This window comes from Silurus aristotelis (genome assembly GCF_946808225.1).
Source record: "Silurus aristotelis genome assembly, chromosome: 3".
Taxonomy (NCBI): Eukaryota; Metazoa; Chordata; class Actinopteri; order Siluriformes; family Siluridae; genus Silurus; species Silurus aristotelis.
Window position 1 is genome coordinate 19,313,379 of NC_139576.1, and position 17,160 is coordinate 19,330,538.

The 17,160-nt window shown below is 36.6% G+C and overlaps 1 protein-coding gene across 50 annotated transcripts in view; it reads right to left on the minus strand.

Moving 5' to 3' along the window:
• neb (nebulin) overlaps positions 1-17,160 on the minus strand; it is a 56,285-nt gene that overhangs the window by 13,702 nt on the left and 25,423 nt on the right. For 27 of the 50 annotated variants that reach the window (XM_083536627.1, XM_083536621.1, XM_083536594.1 and 24 more), the window contains 57 exons: positions 16,862-17,065; positions 16,505-16,609; positions 16,261-16,368; positions 15,836-16,147; positions 15,453-15,656; positions 15,245-15,349; positions 14,938-15,045; positions 14,534-14,845; positions 14,225-14,428; positions 13,916-14,020; positions 13,694-13,801; positions 13,290-13,601; positions 13,071-13,175; positions 12,845-12,943; positions 12,537-12,638; positions 12,323-12,430; positions 11,921-12,232; positions 11,694-11,798; positions 11,491-11,595; positions 11,078-11,182; positions 10,873-10,980; positions 10,656-10,766; positions 10,315-10,512; positions 10,116-10,220; positions 9,928-10,032; positions 9,709-9,813; positions 9,509-9,616; positions 9,307-9,420; positions 9,005-9,202; positions 8,611-8,715; positions 8,424-8,528; positions 8,189-8,296; positions 7,960-8,067; positions 7,757-7,864; positions 7,560-7,664; positions 7,300-7,404; positions 6,968-7,066; positions 6,753-6,857; positions 6,557-6,661; positions 6,340-6,444; positions 6,119-6,223; positions 5,935-6,039; positions 5,728-5,832; positions 5,538-5,642; positions 5,067-5,171; positions 4,198-4,302; positions 3,366-3,467; positions 3,134-3,241; positions 2,937-3,041; positions 2,738-2,842; positions 2,547-2,651; positions 2,354-2,458; positions 2,114-2,224; positions 1,920-2,030; positions 1,534-1,635; positions 872-976; positions 366-455 (listed from right to left, as the gene is read on the minus strand). In XM_083536627.1, coding sequence (XP_083392753.1) covers positions 366-455; positions 872-976; positions 1,534-1,635; positions 1,920-2,030; positions 2,114-2,224; positions 2,354-2,458; positions 2,547-2,651; positions 2,738-2,842; positions 2,937-3,041; positions 3,134-3,241; positions 3,366-3,467; positions 4,198-4,302; positions 5,067-5,171; positions 5,538-5,642; positions 5,728-5,832; positions 5,935-6,039; positions 6,119-6,223; positions 6,340-6,444; positions 6,557-6,661; positions 6,753-6,857; positions 6,968-7,066; positions 7,300-7,404; positions 7,560-7,664; positions 7,757-7,864; positions 7,960-8,067; positions 8,189-8,296; positions 8,424-8,528; positions 8,611-8,715; positions 9,005-9,202; positions 9,307-9,420; positions 9,509-9,616; positions 9,709-9,813; positions 9,928-10,032; positions 10,116-10,220; positions 10,315-10,512; positions 10,656-10,766; positions 10,873-10,980; positions 11,078-11,182; positions 11,491-11,595; positions 11,694-11,798; positions 11,921-12,232; positions 12,323-12,430; positions 12,537-12,638; positions 12,845-12,943; positions 13,071-13,175; positions 13,290-13,601; positions 13,694-13,801; positions 13,916-14,020; positions 14,225-14,428; positions 14,534-14,845; positions 14,938-15,045; positions 15,245-15,349; positions 15,453-15,656; positions 15,836-16,147; positions 16,261-16,368; positions 16,505-16,609; positions 16,862-17,065 — 7,317 coding nt within the window. Of the gene's footprint in view, positions 1-365; positions 456-871; positions 977-1,533; positions 1,636-1,919; positions 2,031-2,113; positions 2,225-2,353; positions 2,459-2,546; positions 2,652-2,737; positions 2,843-2,936; positions 3,042-3,133; positions 3,242-3,365; positions 3,468-4,197; positions 4,303-4,643; positions 4,746-5,066; positions 5,172-5,537; positions 5,643-5,727; positions 5,833-5,934; positions 6,040-6,118; positions 6,224-6,339; positions 6,445-6,556; positions 6,662-6,752; positions 6,858-6,967; positions 7,067-7,299; positions 7,405-7,559; positions 7,665-7,756; positions 7,865-7,959; positions 8,068-8,188; positions 8,297-8,423; positions 8,529-8,610; positions 8,716-9,004; positions 9,203-9,306; positions 9,421-9,508; positions 9,617-9,708; positions 9,814-9,927; positions 10,033-10,115; positions 10,221-10,314; positions 10,513-10,655; positions 10,767-10,872; positions 10,981-11,077; positions 11,183-11,490; positions 11,596-11,693; positions 11,799-11,920; positions 12,233-12,322; positions 12,431-12,536; positions 12,639-12,844; positions 12,944-13,070; positions 13,176-13,289; positions 13,602-13,693; positions 13,802-13,915; positions 14,021-14,224; positions 14,429-14,533; positions 14,846-14,937; positions 15,046-15,244; positions 15,350-15,452; positions 15,657-15,835; positions 16,148-16,260; positions 16,369-16,504; positions 16,610-16,861; positions 17,066-17,160 lie in introns of all 50 variants that reach the window. The other 23 variants (XM_083536619.1, XM_083536615.1, XM_083536595.1 and 20 more) reach the window with 3 other exon arrangements.

Genomic DNA, 17,160 nt, shown 5'->3' on the forward strand with positions numbered 1-17,160 from the left:
GGATCTGCACAGTCCTCATTTTGTAAGGGATGCCACAACATGAAACAGGAAACATTCTTATAATGAAGTAATCTATTTTACACTTTACTGGAAAATAATAATGCAATGCTGATGAACTACTTTATGCGTGGCAACAAGGCAAAAGCTTACATGACAAACATAAAAGAGTGATCTGAGTGAGTGAGCGAGAAATGGAAACAAAACTGTGTGGATGAGGTTTGTTGGTAAGAAGTGCTTTACATTTCACGTCCTTAAAAAAATAACAGTGAGTGTCATGAAAGATTCAGTCAAAGAGACAGGACAGAGAACGAGAGAGGCATAACACAAAGGTCGTTTGCACCCTGCGGTTTAAGGTCAGTCCTTACATCACTAGTCAGAGCACTCATTTTCTTAATATGCCGCATCTGGGGAGTATCATAGGAGGCAGCTCCATGGAGCGAAGGCTTGGCCTCCACCTACAAAGCGCAGTGAGATGGTAGGGTGACAATTATGAGAATGACAGGACAAAAATGGACAGTAAAAAGATGGGATATGTAGAAACGGAACAACATGAGGATGATTATGTTACTGGAATGAGGATGGTGGCACGGTTAAGTGTACAAGTTAAATGTATCTAAAGGTAACCAGAGCCATGGTCACAGGACAGTCAATGGTCACATAGACAGCATTAGACATTGCTATTAATGCTGGCTAGTAAGAAAAGCGCAAAATAAGCATTTAATACTAGAACCACAACTATTACTAGAACAATAAAAATATATTTCACATAACATAACTTGGAACAAGGAAGTTGTTATGGTACAGCACATAGAAAAAGCAGAAGATGAATTAGGATATTATAATGGCTGAAAGTAGCGGCAAGTTAAATTACCAGACTGGTAAGCTTGGACACTTCAGTGGCCAAGTTGATATCAGGACGATTGACCAGTGATCCTCCACGGCTGGCCTCCTGACGAGCCTTGTCACGGTAGCCCACCTATAAACAGAGCAAAATATTTGATTCCTTGAAAAGTAGCTGTCATGACTCTTTAGTCATGGAGCATAAAAAAGGTTCACTTTGTTATTTGGAAATTGCAAACTTAAACCCTGACAATGTAACAGACATCTGTGGCCTGAAGCTAAAAGGTCCAAATTAACTGTGTTCTCTGGTTAGGAGAAATGTCATATCACAGCATCACTAGCCAATCATCGGCAACTGTGAGAACGTGTGTGTGGAGGAGGGCTAATAGGCATTTCCTCCAAATGTGTTATGTTGCCACAACAAAACCAGGTGTCTCAGAGGAAGCATGACTTAGACTTATTCCTGGTTTGTAGCAAGTACTTATAAATATTAGAAATTATTAGTTACTAACTGTCTGAATGTGACTAAATGGTTGTGTCACTTTAAAGACATCACTTATCTGATAGAACCTCTCAGATTAGTTTGGAGACATTTTTAGGATTATAGCACATGCCAGACATCGTTCTTTTTACAACCAAAAAGTGTTTTGCATGATTAACTCAAGATAGTCTAAAACACATAGTAGAAATTACCTCACTAATGAGCTTGGCAGCCTGGGTAGCCTTCAGGATGTCAGGGCGATCAGCAACAGATGTATAATGCAACTTGGCTTTAGCTTCTTGTTTATAGTTGATCTGCCAAAGATAGAGACCAAAGGTAAACCTACGACATACATATTAAATTACAACTAGAAATATTACACTCTAAGAAAAATGGTTCTGCAAAAGGATGACTAATGGATTACTGTGGAAATCTTTTCCAAATGAAAACCCATTCTCACTTCAGGTTTTAAAACTTAATTGCCTTAGCAAAAAATCAAAAACTGAAGAATACTATACAGTGCAAGATTAAATTCTTTAGCTCATTGGGTGAAAAAGAAAGACTTACTGTTTAATTTTTTCATGACAAACAGACTTACATTGCTCTGGTTCTTGGCCACATCCATGGCATGTTTCACATCGGGAGGTACAGTCATATTGTTATACTCAGACTTTCCTCTCGCCTTCTCGAACTTCGCCTTGTACAGTTTCTGTGGCATGATTTAATTAACTTTAAAGTCTTTTAAATCCTAATCAATTTGTAGAATTAAGAACACTTAAGAATAGCACTTACGGAACTTGTCATTTTGCCCACTGTTTTGCTGTGAAGTGTGTCACGGGTCTCAGGCAGGGTGGTGAAAGAGCCAGACTGGCGAGCCTTCTTGCTGTCCAGCTTGTATTTGCTCTGCAAAGGAATGCTTACATCTTTAGTTTAAATTAATCAGCTATGTTCCCCTTGTTTATAACTTAATATTAATCCTTTTTTATAAATATAAATTTCATGTATGCATCTACACAAAATTCCTTTTACTACCTCAGAAACCAGACCAGACACTGATTTTGCATGGAGGATCTGAGGAGTATCATGAACAGCATGGTAGTGTCCTCTGGCCTCTTGATACTTTTGCTTGTATTTGATCTGTTGCAAAACCACAAAGATTTAATATAGTATGAAAAAGCTAATTTGTTACATTTACAAGTTACCATATAAATGATCTCGCACGCACGTCACTGGACAGCTCAGTGTTCTGCTTGGCCAGAATTGTGTACTTATCGTCAGTAACAGGCATAACGCAACCTTTCAGCATCTCCTTGTCGTACTTATATTCAACCTATAAAGAAGAATATTTCATTCAGTCTCTTTATTTTATGTGAAACCAATGATAAAAGATTGTAGTGTAGGTCAATCAGCACTTACATCACTCTGCTGGTAGTTGATTTTGGCAGCATGGATAAAGTCAGGTCGGTCCACAGTCCAAATCCACTTATTCTTGGTTGCCTCATACTTCTTTTTGTAGTCAAGCTAAAGTAGAGAGCCACACAAATGTTTAAAGACCTTCCTATATCTCTATATAATAAGAGATGATTCCAGAAATGTGCTAAGAGTGAGAACTTACATTACTGATGTTCTGGTAGGCCTCCTTGGCAGCCCGGATGTCAAAAGAATCAGGAGCCATGTTGATCTGAGCTTTGTTTTTCTCATATATTTCCTTATATTTTAGCTGTGAATAAAACAACAATGTGAGTGTCATGCAAAATAAAAAGTGATTATGTGGATTAACAGATTGTTCAACAAAAAAAATTCAAGACTTACATTGCTGGTCATTTCTTTGACCTTCTTCATGTGCAAATTTAGAGGAGTGTCATGGCCAAGTGTGTAGCCTTTAGCCTTATTCTTATTGTACTCCATCTTGTAAATAATCTGGTAAGAAAAATTATCAAAATATTATAGATTGTAGGAAGCAGCAGATCGAACAGACTATACAGAAACATCATAAAGAAATGTATAACATAAAATAGTTGAGCAAAGAATGGTGAGGCCTTACATCGCTGATCTGTTTGCTACGCTTGTGGACCTGGTGCTCTGGGGTCTCCAGAACTGATGTGAACTTTGACTTGAGACGCTCATATTGTGACCTGTACTTCCACTAAGAAATTAGAAAAAAATCACAAATGTCAGAGACTGGAAATGGTCATAAACAGTATGTTAAAAATTTATTTGATAAATATAATGAGATGTTTAGCACAAAGGTGTGATGGAATTGCCAGGTATATTAGTGGAAGTATTAGTGGATCTGTTATGTATTTTTACTATGCCCAAAACTAGAGCTGATATCTTGTAAACTGACACAAGCTGTGGTTTGGCAAGTAAAATATTATTAGAACACAGCAAAAAGCAAGCAACTGTTTTCCATTATTAAGGAATATATAACATTAAACTTAAACACAAACATTAGACAAAATGAACATTCATGAAAATGCAGGCAATGATGTATATGTTGCCAGTTTTCCCTGGTCTCGTATTTGTTCTGCTATTATAAGGTTAATCAGCCTTTAATATTGCACATCACAGTTTTTAACTACAAAGTACTCAGTAGAGTCAATAGAGTTTAATTAATTTCCTATATGAATCGCTAAATGATGGACTTAATGCAATGCACAGGCTGGATAGAATGAATATGCATATGAATCATCTCACACTTTCCACACTGCTTAATGCACCATATCAGGGTTCAGTAGGTACGTTATTTAAGCTGTGGTTGATAAAGCATAAAGTAATTATGGTAAATCATTTGACCAAAAAGAATTAGGATGGATGGAGAATGGAGGTATTAAGTTTCCAGGGGCCTGCGGCACTGCCTGCAGGCAGATGGTTACCTTGCTCCACATGCTAGTGTTGTACATGGCGTTCAAAAGGTCAGGACGAAGCAGCTCATTGCAGCCGCTCTTGAGCAGCTCTTTGGCTCTGATTTTGTACTTGTACTGTTTACAGAGAAGACATACACACATACACACACAGGTCATGCAACAGGGTAAAAGGAGAATGCACAAGGGGATCTCACAATCCAGAGAGTGGTTTGCTCTTATATCAACCTGTCAGGTCCAGATAGGTGCCAGTTGTATTACTGGCACTATGTATAGTAGTATTAAAGAATTAATCAGCAAATGTACTGTCTGGAGTGTACAGATTGCACACACTCAAAGAACCCACTGAGGGTCATTTGTGAGGCACAGTAGCAGAAACCTATGCATCATCCAGCAGATCTGAGACGACCTCATGCTCGCAACCTGTGGTCGAACAATCTGGAGCTGGAGGGCTTTACCTGGCTCATCTTGTTGACCTCTTTAGCCAAGAGGTTTCTAGGGTCATCTACAACTATGGTGTACTTATCCTTAGTCTTCTCATAGGCTGCACGGTAGGATCTCTGCTCAGAACATTAGAGGGAGAATAAAAAAACTGCTGCCTCCAGTTTAACATTCAACCAGGAGATAGATGCTTTATATTCATCCATGGGAAAGAAGATTTTACAATGGCATGTAAATAGAATAGCACACTGTTTCAGGAAAAAAGGCATCAGCAATATATTTGTCCTGAAATTTACCTTTACACCTGTTTCCACTTTAGATGCAGAGAAAGAAACCATGTTAAGCATTTATATACAATAATCATGTAATTTCTAACTTTTAATAATCATTCAGTGTTGCTATTATTTTATTTAATTAATACATTATTTAAAAAAACTTACATTATTGGAGAGGGCAGAAGCATTTTTTGCCGCTGCGAAGAAAGGTGTGTCACTCGTGTACCTAAAGTTGCCTTTGTTCTTCTCATATGATGCTTTGTACAGTCTCTGTTAGCAAAATAAGGGCATGTAAAAAAAAAAGTATAATCAATAGCAATACTGCGTAAGCCTATATATTGTATGTCATGCTTTTTGTAATACAATATATTTTGGATGATGTTTCCTTGAATTCAATTTTCCACTTAATTATTCTGTATATTGTAATCTATTTATTCTATTTTAGGTATATTGATTTAATTAAAGATGATTGTGCTGTTTATGTGATGTGAATTTTTTTTTATGTTAAAATGTTTGGATATAAATAATTAACCTGAGCGTCTGATTAAGCATTTCAGTGTACATATTTCTTGACATTATCTGTAATAGAAAAAACATATAAGGAAAACAAACAAAATTTCAGTCTAAGTGTTTTACCTCACTGTACAGTGCTTTGTTATTCTCAGCTTGCTTTAATAAAGGTGTGTCCCAAACGTAGCAGCCAATGCCTTTCAGCCAGTCCAGATCCTCTTTGTATTTAACCTGTCATTTAAAGAAAGAAAACAGCATGTTCAAAGGTCCTTTCAATGGCATTTCTCATAATATATAAAATTTAACTTGCACTCACATCACTGATGCAATCTTGCGCAATCTTGCTGTGGAAGAATTCAGGACGATCCGGGATAGACTTCCATGTGCCCAGAGAGCTGATGTATTTCTCCCTGTATATAACCTGTGGAAAAGAGTCAAAAACACTGAAAGATCGCCAAACCAAAGTTTATAGCATTTAAAATATGAGAGAAATGTTTTATTTATTTATTTATTTTTTACAAACCTCGCTAATGTCATCTCTGACACGTTTAGCACATTTAATGTCCAGCGCATCCTTAGTGGTGTGGTAGTGTCCTTTAGCTAACTCAAAAGTCTCTTTATAGCGAAGCTAGAAGGAGAAACAGACATCAGTTCTACAGAAGCAAGAACAGACTATAAAACTGTAATAGAAATCAAGAAATACTTACATCACTGGAATTAAGGTAAGCCTTTTTGGCACGGATTAGGATGGGTGTGTCATGGATAGGAGTGTACTTATGCTTCATCTTCTCATACTGTTCTTTGTACTTGTTCTAGAGGTAAAGAAGGTGCATGATAATATAAATGAAATGTATGTATATTTTTTATGCGTATATACGTATGTGTGTATATACATACACGGTTAAAACTATTCCACCAGGAACCTTACCTCACTGTACACCACTTTCATAGATCTGGCATGATCCAGGATAGGGGTATGAAGCTCTGGAGTGTAGAAGGCTCGTTCTTTGGAGGCCAAATCAGTGTACATCCACTATAATTAAGACAATATTAAAACTCTTCACTGATACAGTTTCTCACAAGAACAATAAACTCAAAATCTCTGAAAGCTGCCATGTCTTCATAAAATATAATAGATACTTCACCTTATTGCTAAGGTTCTGGGCCAACTTGGCTCTTTTGAACTCAAGAGCATCACCAGTAGTGCTGCACTGAGTCTTCTGCACATTTCCAGCAGCTCTGTACACCAACTAAAGATAAAAGGTGAAAACATTGCTTTGAAGGTTAGTCTGTTGCAAGATATATTAAAAGATATCTAAAGTGTTATGAACTCATACTCACATCACTAATGTGTGTCTTTAGTTCAGTCACACGCTTGTACTCTGGTGTGTCTAGAACCACAGAGAAGTTGGAAAAGTTCTTCTTGGCGTCAACATCATAGGAAGTCTTGGGGGTGAAAGTAAAATATCATTAAACACAAAATATCGCAATGAACCAGTTTCATAGTGCAAGCATTGTAGAAAAGAAGATTAATCAATTTCTAAATTAATAGTTACCCTGAATTTGTTGATTGAACGGATGCGAACCATCTCAGGAGAATCAAACACAAAGCAACCAATGCCTCTCAGCCAGTGAAGATCCTCTTTGTATTTCAGCTTTAAGGAATACAGGCATACACAGTTAACACAAAAATACATTATTATATGCTACAGTAGATCATGTGATGCATGAAAGATTAATAAAAAAAAAAATTTCAATCATTTATTGCAGAATAATTCCCTGATTTAAGGACATCACTTTTTTTTATATGAATCTGATGCTATTAAATAAAATACTAAATATGAATCCAAAATGTCATGTAGGTCTGAAGAGGATAAAAAATGCATACATCACTGTTGATCATATTGACATGAGCGCAGTGCAGCAGCTCTGGTGTAATTGGCATTGGCAATAGGGTTCCTCTGCTGCTGTAGTACTTTTCTTTATAACAAACCTGTTGAGAATCAGCATGAGTATGTGAAATTAGAAACTTTGACAGAAGCGATTCATGTATTGCTTTTAGTTTATTTAAATGGCTGCTCTTTAACTTTTAGAATAGAATTAATGCAATAAAATGCTGAATGAACAAAACAGCCATGCTTTACTCACATCACTGATGGCTTCCTGGGTGGCCTTAACCTGTTTGATCTCAGGAGTGTCATACACAGAGTGAATCTTGTCCTTTTCCCTCTCATACTGGGCACGGTATAGTCGCTAAAAGAAGAATATACAGATAAAATATTATACTGTGTTACTTATGCTCATATAGTTAGTGTCTTACTGTAGATGCTGAAAGTTTGCCTTACTTCATTCATGACCTGGTTGGCCTTTCTTATTGTGACAAAGTTGACACCATTTGGATCCAGTTGGTAATCCTTGGCTTTTGTGAGTTCATAAGCTTCCTTGTATTTCACCTTCAGGATACAAACAGAGGGCCGGTTTGCAAGACATACTGGTAATATCAGCTGAAAATACCTTAGTTATGGAGTTTGGTGTGGTTCCTTCTTACATTGCTGGTAGTAATGTTGTTGGTTTTGGCTTGCAGGGCAAGTGGAGTGTCAAAGGGAAGAGAGTAGCCAGTGGGCATAAAACTCTTGTTTGCTTCTTTGTAGATGATCTAGACAGAAGATAAACATGAAAAAAATACAGATTTTGCACAACAAATAAACATGCAACCAGGATTATTAACAACTGGTGAATAGAAACAGTTAAAAAAGGAATCTACAAAAAAATCTTACATCACTCTGGATGTAGTTGGCCAAACGAGCCCTTTCAGTCTCCACAGTCTTGGCAGGAGCAGTGTTTGTTCCTTTCACATTGGTAACATAGTCATGACGATAGTTGAGCTAATAATGCAAAAGATAGTAGTTAAGGGTCTTTACCTCATTAAAAGATTGAGTCAAGTTAAAGGTCTGTTTAAAATAAACAGGATATTCACTATTGATATTTTAGTTGCATTTTTAAAAACCTTACATCACTCAGGTTTTGAGCGCTCTGCTTGCATGTCTCATACACTGGGGTCTCTGTTACCACAGAGAAGTTCTTGAATTGTTCAATTCCTTTAGCTCTGTATAGGTTCTGAAACAGGCAAATAGAAAAGTTTTAATAAATGTGTACAGAAGCATGTGAGCCATGATATAGTGAGTAATTGTATTCTTACCTCACTCTGAAGCTTCATGGACTGCTTGCACCGCAGAATTTCAGGAGTATCCCATGCGTAACATCCAACACCTTTTATCCAGCTCAGATCATCTTTGTAAAAGATCTGCCAGAAAAACAATAACAAAGACACGTGCAATGTTATGCAAAAACTGCTTTGATTTCAATCAGCAGTTATTTAAAATGGAAGTTACTTTACTGGTTTGTAAATTTTCAGGTTTGAGGTCAATAACATCCCAGGAGGTATTTGTAATCCTTGTGTAAACCAGAATGATAGCAGTACACTCAATTCTATCATTAAATTATACTGTATAAATTTACTGAATCACATCCTCCGATGCTATATGACAAAACAAAAAGCTGGAAAATATTTTATATAAAGTGCATTTACTCACATCACTCAGCTGCTCGTTGACTTTGCGGGCATGTACATAGACCTGCATGTCAGGCAAGCAGATCCACTGATGCAGGTATTTACGGTAGTCCACTCCACTGACCATTTTCTGGGTGTTGCGGGCAGCCACTACATCAAGCATATCAGCAGGCACATGGATTTTGGCTTTTGTCTTTTCCCAGTTTTCCCTGTACAAGCGCTGTGGAAGAACATACAAAAAAAATAAGTATTAGAACTTAATTATATAAATGCTATGATATAAAAAAAAACCCTACTAGATTATATTTAAAATTTATCACATACATCAAGATTGAGTTTTCCAGCTTTGATACATCTGGCAGTGGCTGGGTCGTCCTCCAGACACTTAGGCAAGCTGTATAGGGCTTTAAACTTCTCATAATCTTCTCTGTATTTCACCTGTACAGAAAAAAAAACACAATATATTCAATACGTATTTCCACAGCATTTTTTTAAAGGTGGTGAAGCAGTGTAGAAATCTACTCACTTTGCTCTGGAGGACCTTTTGTTGTTTGGCATGGACCAAAGCATTAGAGTCATGAGGAATGCTATAGCTTTTGGCTTTTAATCTATCCCAAATGGCAGAATAGGTTTTCTGTGGATGAAAAGACAGTGTTTTACAGATACTAAGTCTAATAGCATAAATTGAATATAAAGCATTTTAACATCTGTTTACTTCAGACTTACAGAGCTGTAAAGTTGTTTCAAGTTGAAGCACCTTGCATAATCATAAGTATCCAACACAGTAGTGTACAGGTGCTTCTCTTTGTGGTAGGCCTCTCTATAGTTCAGCTGTGAGTGAAATACAGATAATACAGCATATTAGCATTTAAATGTGCAAATAAAAAACAACCAGAACACAATGTTTATTACAAAAAAAAAGGATGAAGTAATTGACTGAAATACCTCACTGGCCCAGGTGTGGCCCAGTATAGCAGTCACATACACAGGAGTGTCTGTCACAATAGAGTAGTTACTGAACTCTTTCTTGGCATCTGCCTTGTACTTCATCTGTTTAAAACAATTGCAATAGGTTTGAATGAGCAAATATTAACAAGAACAATACATCACAGAATATTTTAAGGTCTACTCACATCACTCTGAAGCTCATAAGACTTTTTGGCGCGCACAATTTCCGGTGTGTCCCAGACATAGCAGCCAACACCCTTCATCCAGTTCAGGTCATCTTTATAGAACACCTAAAGAGAAAAAATTTAATCACCCCAATTTCACTGCTGAAACAGAAACAGTTTAATGCATGTCTGATTTGGCTAAGCTTCCTTGATAACCCACATCACTTAGGATCTCGTTGGCCTTGCGGGCATGGATAGCATCATTCTGTTCTGGATGGCACGTCCACTGGTGTAGATAGGTGCGGTACTGAACATCACTTAAGATGTTTTGGCATTTTTTGGCTACCACATGGCTTATCATGTCATGTGGAATGTGGAGCTTGGTCTTGGACATATGATAATCCTTATGATAGTTTCTCTGTAGAAAAGCACAGGAAGATCATGTTATAATACATAGCATACGAAACATGATAATCTCTCAAGCATTTTAAGATTACATATGATCTAAAAATCTAAAATGTGATGTAAGTACATGCACTACCTGATGAGGGGTAAACTTACCAAATGTTTCATCTTTTCTATTTTACCAGAGTGGACCACCTCAGGGAAGTCAACCAGAGTGTTGGCCATGTAATGACCCTTGGCTTTCTCATGGGCTTCGTGGTACTGAATCTGCAAAGTTTAAATGCAATTAATTAACAAATGCATACACATGACTTTATTAATGCTGGATTAAAATAAATTATGAATAAATCACACAAACTGAACGGACACTTACATCACTGACAACATTTCTGTTTTTCTTAGCTGATACAAGTGGCAAGTACTCGTGGTTCAGTTGATATCCGGTGGCTTTAGCTTCATCCCAGCCAAGCCTGTACAGTTTCTGTATTAAATATAATCATAGGTAGATTATCACAACAGAAACTTCCAAGCACACGTCTATCTTTAGTTATGAGCGTGAACCACCAGGAGTTAATTACCTCACTGATGTTCTTTGCAACATCTCTGGAGTGTGCCAGTTGTGGTGTATCTTCAGCTCCAATGTAGTGGCCCTTCTCCAGGTTGAACGATTCTTTGTATTTCAGCTAAATAACAATAACATAGATTAAAAAACAGATTTAAAAATGTCTAAGAAATTACAAACTTAAAAATCTCAAATTTTAAAAATAATATTTACTTAAGCAGTATGAGAAATAATTCAGGTTGAATGAAAATAAAAAACAGAAAGCAATTCATATAATAATTATTTAATAAGCAATTTATTACCATTTTTAGGAAGTTTACTGAACCAAGTAAATTAAAATCAACATTCATTTTCAATTAATCCACAAATTTAAATTTATCTTGACAAACAGCAAATAGTAGATTATAATGATGAATGATTATCTCTTACATCACTGAGATTGAAGGCATTAATCTTGGCCAAGATAACTTCAGGTCGATCCACAATATTTGTGAACTTGGCAAAGTTGTCCTTCGCATCTTTCTTGTATACTCTCTGTTTGGGAAAAAACAAAAAAAAACCAGGCATTGCTTGATATCTTTATGTTTCTATATACATGGCGCATGACAATTTCAAAAACCCTTTTGACTTACATCGTTAAGGATCTGCTGAGCTTTTCTGACTTTGACATGATCAACAGAGTCTGCTGCCACCCACCCACAGCCACGGATCCATTCCATATCTGCCTTGTAGACATTCTGAAAAAGGAGTCATATATTTAAAGGTAATTTTGGTGGCCACCAGGGTATCCTCAGTACCAATATTTACAGGCTTATGGAATTTTTTTTTTTTTTTTTTTTTTTTAGAGTGTAACACTTACATCACTGGCAAGATCATAGGCTTTGCGAGCCTGAATAACATCATTCTGATCAGGCAGGCAGGTCCAGTTGTGCAGGTAAGTTCTGTAGTTATCGTCAGTGACTTGGATCTGGCACTTCTTGGCTAATTCAAAGGCCAGCATATCTACGGGGAGGCAATATTTGGTCTTGGATTTTTCGAAATCCTTCTTGTACAATGCCTCACTAGCAATCTTAGCAGAGTTTATTGCCAGCATGATCAGTGGGTCATCCTGGACACAGCGAGCGCCAATATGGTGGCCAAGTTGCCTACGATACCCCTCCAAGTACTTGTACTACAAAAAAAGAGTCAGAAATTTTTGCAAAAATTAAGTAATACAAAATTTTATATTCAAAATGTACCTTGCAGGTCCTTCTTTACTTACATTGCTCTGTACTTTGGTGGTGGCTATGCATTGCTTAATAGGAACAGCATCTCCAGGCATGAAATATGATTTAGCTTTTATCTTCTCCCAGTCGTTTGTGTAGAGATGCTATAAGTAAAAGATAAATCAATTGTATGTTATAAATATTTATAGATATGGTAATGTATGGATAGATATGGTATTCATTTGCATTTGAAAGAAAAATCTCTCTTACTGGATGTACATTCTTGGAAGCCTCCCTCGCTGTGGCCAGAAGTGGGGTGTCTAACATTGTGTATTTGATCTTATCATTGTGCCAGGCCTCACGATAGCTTGCCTGAAAGATAAATTATCAGATATAGTGAATTCTTATACAGGATCGCAAAATATCAAATGTCACGACAGGCAAACGACTATATAATTCTTTTAGCAATATGTCTTAATTAAACAGTTATTAATCCATTTCAAACTACATTCATTGTTTTTTATAATTACAGTACGAACCAGACTAATATCTTTGAATTGTAAAAATGTCATTCTCACCTCATTGAGCACATTTGCTGCATTCTTTGCACAAACAAGGTCAACTCTGTCAATGGGAGTTGTGTACTTCTGCTCATCCAGCTTTACACGGTAACCTCTCTAAAAATTTGAATATAACAAAATTGTCAATTAAAACTTATTATCAACATTTACTGTTTTAAAACATTAAACATTAGTTAATTGTCAGCTTTCAAATAGCTATGAAAAAAGATTTTTAGGGACTTACCTCAGCCAGGACATTTTGGGCATTTTTCACCTTGATGACTTCCAGAGACTCATGGGGGCTCCATCCACATCCTTTCAACCATTCTAGATCTGCCTTATATACCGCCTAGGAGGAAGTATCAAACCAGGTCAGCTACAGCCAAACAACTTGCTATCAACTGCTTATTTAAGCATTTGTGGCCTATAAACATTTATAGTTCCTCAGTAGGTATCTACTTACATCACTGCGCAGCTCATAGACTTTCCTGGCCTGGACAACATCATTGGAGTCTGGCAGGCAGGTCCAATTGTGCAGGTAAGTTCTGTAGTTAAAGTCATTGACCTGGATCTGGCATTTCTTTGCAAGCTCAAGAGACAACATATCTGCTGGAAGGTGGTATTTAGTCTTGGACTTGTTGAAGTCCTTTTTGTACAGGACATCACTAGCAATCTTAGCAGAGTTTATGGCCAGCACAGTCAGTGGGTCATCCTGGACACAGCGAGCTCCAATGTGGTGACCAAGTTGCATACGGTAACCAGTCTTGTATTTGTACTGTCCAAGAAAAAGAGGTAAAGTGAGTTTGCCATACATTTTATGATCAATATAAAATTAGATTTTTGATTGCATTTTTCTGTTTGCCTTACATCACTAGCAATGTCTCTAGAAGCTTTGGCCTTCAGTACAGCAACTGCATCCTCTTTGATCTGGTATGCCGTTGCCTTCTGTGAATCCCAGTCCTTGGTGTACAATCTCTGTTAATAAAAAAAGGAGTCAGTAGAGATCAAACACTAAATTAAACTGTATATGGAAAGACAGAATGCATGGAAAGAATAGAAAAGAATGTTAAAATTCTATAGTTCACTTACACCGCTAACTGTGATAGCATTGGCCTTGGATAGAACAATTGCTGGTGTATCTGGCTGGATGTGGATTGTGGTTTTGTCTTTGTCCCATGCCTCTCTATATTTTCTCTGTGATTGGAGAAAAAAAGAATTTCACCAAAATTAAGGACTGATTTGTGCAAGAGTTGTTTAATGCTTACATTTTGAATTTGTGGAACATATTAACATGGTACAGTGAATATTGTTGCAATACTCTGTACTCTGTATATATATATATGTATGAAACATTGAAACATTACTTTATATTGTATTATGAGATAAAGATCATCTTACATCACTGAGGATATCAGCATTTTGTTTGGCCAAGATAATGGAAGGCAAGTCCAATGGACAGGTGAATGGAATTGTACTTGGATGCTGTTTGTATAGTTTATCATTGAGAATCTTCTGGGCATTCTGTACTTTTTTTACATCAAGAGAGCCTTCTGGTAACCATCCACATCCTTTAATCCACTCTAGGTCGGCCCTATATACAGCCTGGAAGGAAGATTAAAACCGGATCAGATGTCAACCTCTATAGTGCCAAACTTCTAACAAACTGCAGAAAGCAGTCAGGAATTCCTCAGAGGTTTATATACTTACATCACTGTGCAGATCATAGACTTTCCTGGCCTGGGTAACATCATTGGAGTCTGGCAGGCAGGTCCAATTGTGCAAATAAGTTCTGTAGTTAAAGTCATTGACCTGGATCTGGCATTTTTTGGCAAGCTCAAGAGACAACATATCTGCTGGAAGGTGGTATTTAGTCTTGGACTTGTTAAAGTCCTTCTTGTACAGGACATCACTAGCAATCTTAGCAGAGTTTATGGCCAGCACGCTAAGTGGGTCATCTTGGACACAGCGAGCTCCAATGTGATGTCCTTGCTGTTGTCTATAGCCAGCTTTGTACTTATACTGTGTTAAGAATATTACAATGAGAATCAACACCGTAACTTTGATATTTATTTACATTAATTATGTACATCTGCTTAACTATGGTCACTTACATCACTGATGATGTCCCTGGAGGCCTTTGCAGATTTGACTGCAACAGCGTCTTTTGGCAGGTAATAGCCTTTCAGAAGGCTGTCAACATAAGCTTGACGATAGTATTTCTGGAAAATGACCAAATGCATTGTTGAGCTAATGTAAATCAATCAATCAATCAATCAATCAATCAATCAAGCAAACAAACAAACAAACAATCAATCAACCAACCAATCAACCAATCAATCAGTCAATCTGTAGACTTAATAACACATTGAACTGCAATTTGCATGAAAATCAGATCCACTTTAAAGAAACTGCACTTACAGCACTGTTGTTGAGTTTATTCTGCTTGCTAAGAACAATCTCTGGAGTGTCTGGCATGACGTGTATGTTGAGCTTTTCTTTATTCCAGGCTTCAACATATGCTCTCTGCAAAGCAATAAAGAGGTATAATACATGATATAGTTACTCATTAGTAAATAATTATTTACCTATTTTACAGTAAAATTAAGATAATCAAGGAAAAACATACCTGATCCATGACCTTAGCATTGGCTTGGGCAAGAGCTATTGGCATAGAGTCCGTTGTGCAAGTAAACTTGAAATTGCTTGGATGTTGACGGTAATTCCTTTCACTCAGGATTGAGCCTGCTTTTTTTACCTTCTCTACATCAAGAGACCCAATAGGAATCCAGCCTGTGCCTTTAATCCATTCCATATCAGCTTTGTAAACAGTCTGGTTTTAAATGGAAGAAAAATAATCTCTATTAATAATAATTGATTTGATTATTCATATTTAATAAAGGACAAAAACTTGAACAAATATACCTTGTTACCCCCCCCCACCCCCCCACCCCCCTAAAAACATAAAATTAAAAAAAATAATAATAATAAGAAAGAAAGAAATATATTTACATCACTACGAAGATCATAGACTTTCCTGGCCTGGACAACATCATTGGAGTCTGGCAGGCAGGTCCAGTTGTGTAGGTAAGTTCTGTAGTTGGCATCGTTGACCTGGATCTGACATTTTTTGGCAAGTTCAAGAGACAACATGTCCACTGGAAGGTGAAATTTAGTCTTGGACTTGTTAAAGTCTTTCTTGTACAAGGCATCGCTGGCAATCTTAGCAGAGTTTATGGCCAGCATTAGCAGTGGGTCATCCTGGACACAGCGTGCTCCAATATGATGTCCAACTTGCTTACGATATCCAGTTTTGTATTTGTACTAAAGAAAATGCAAGAATTTATATAAATATAATTTTGTCACTTTAAAATGTACCTTTAATAGTAAAATCATAAATGGTTTTATAGTTTTATGAATAGACCTGGTAAACTCACATCACTAATGATGTCTCTGGATGCTTTGGCAGCTTTGATAGCAACTGCATCAGACTTAAGGTCATAGCCTTTCCTGAAGCTGTCTTCAACTCCTTGCCTGTAAAGTTTCTATTTTTTTCACAAAAATTTACTGATAAATATTATTTAATTGGACACAATACATTTTATAAACAGCTATGCAGAATAAAAATATTATACTGTAATGCATTAAAATAAAAAAGAAAAATGAACAATTGATGCCCACCCTGCTGTTGATAATAGCATTGGCCTTTGAGAGCAGAATTTCTGGTGTATCTGGCTGAATATGGATCTTGACCTTATCAGACTCCCAGGCTGAAATATATTGACGCTGAAATAAAATTATATGAAAAATTTAGCACGAGTAGTTTAATGGTAGAAAACATATAAGTACCAAAAAAAAGAAACAAGAAAATGCCACTAATTTATGAAACACTTAATCCTTTATCTTTAATGTAAATAAACCCAAATATAATCTCTATTATAGCAATTTAAAAAACAAACTGCTACCTTGAAGTTTAACGCAATGCAAAAACTTTTGAGTTTTAAATTAAATGAACAAAAATCAAGCTATTTTAATCACCTGGTTCTTAATGTCAGCATTTGTTTTTGCCAAAACCATAGGCATAGATTGCATGTCTTGTGTGAATTTGAATATGTCTGGTTTCTGCCTGTAGAGGCGATCATTGAGAATATCTCCTGCTTTCTTTACTTTCATAACATCCAATGAACCAATAGGGACCCAACCAATGCCCTTCAGATCCTCAAGATCTGCCTTGTATACAGCCTGAGAAAAGAGAAAGCCAGCTTTAATGCTAAAACTTTATAGAAAAAAATTTCATTTAACAAGAACCTTTCAGACTCTAAGGGGTACCATAAAAA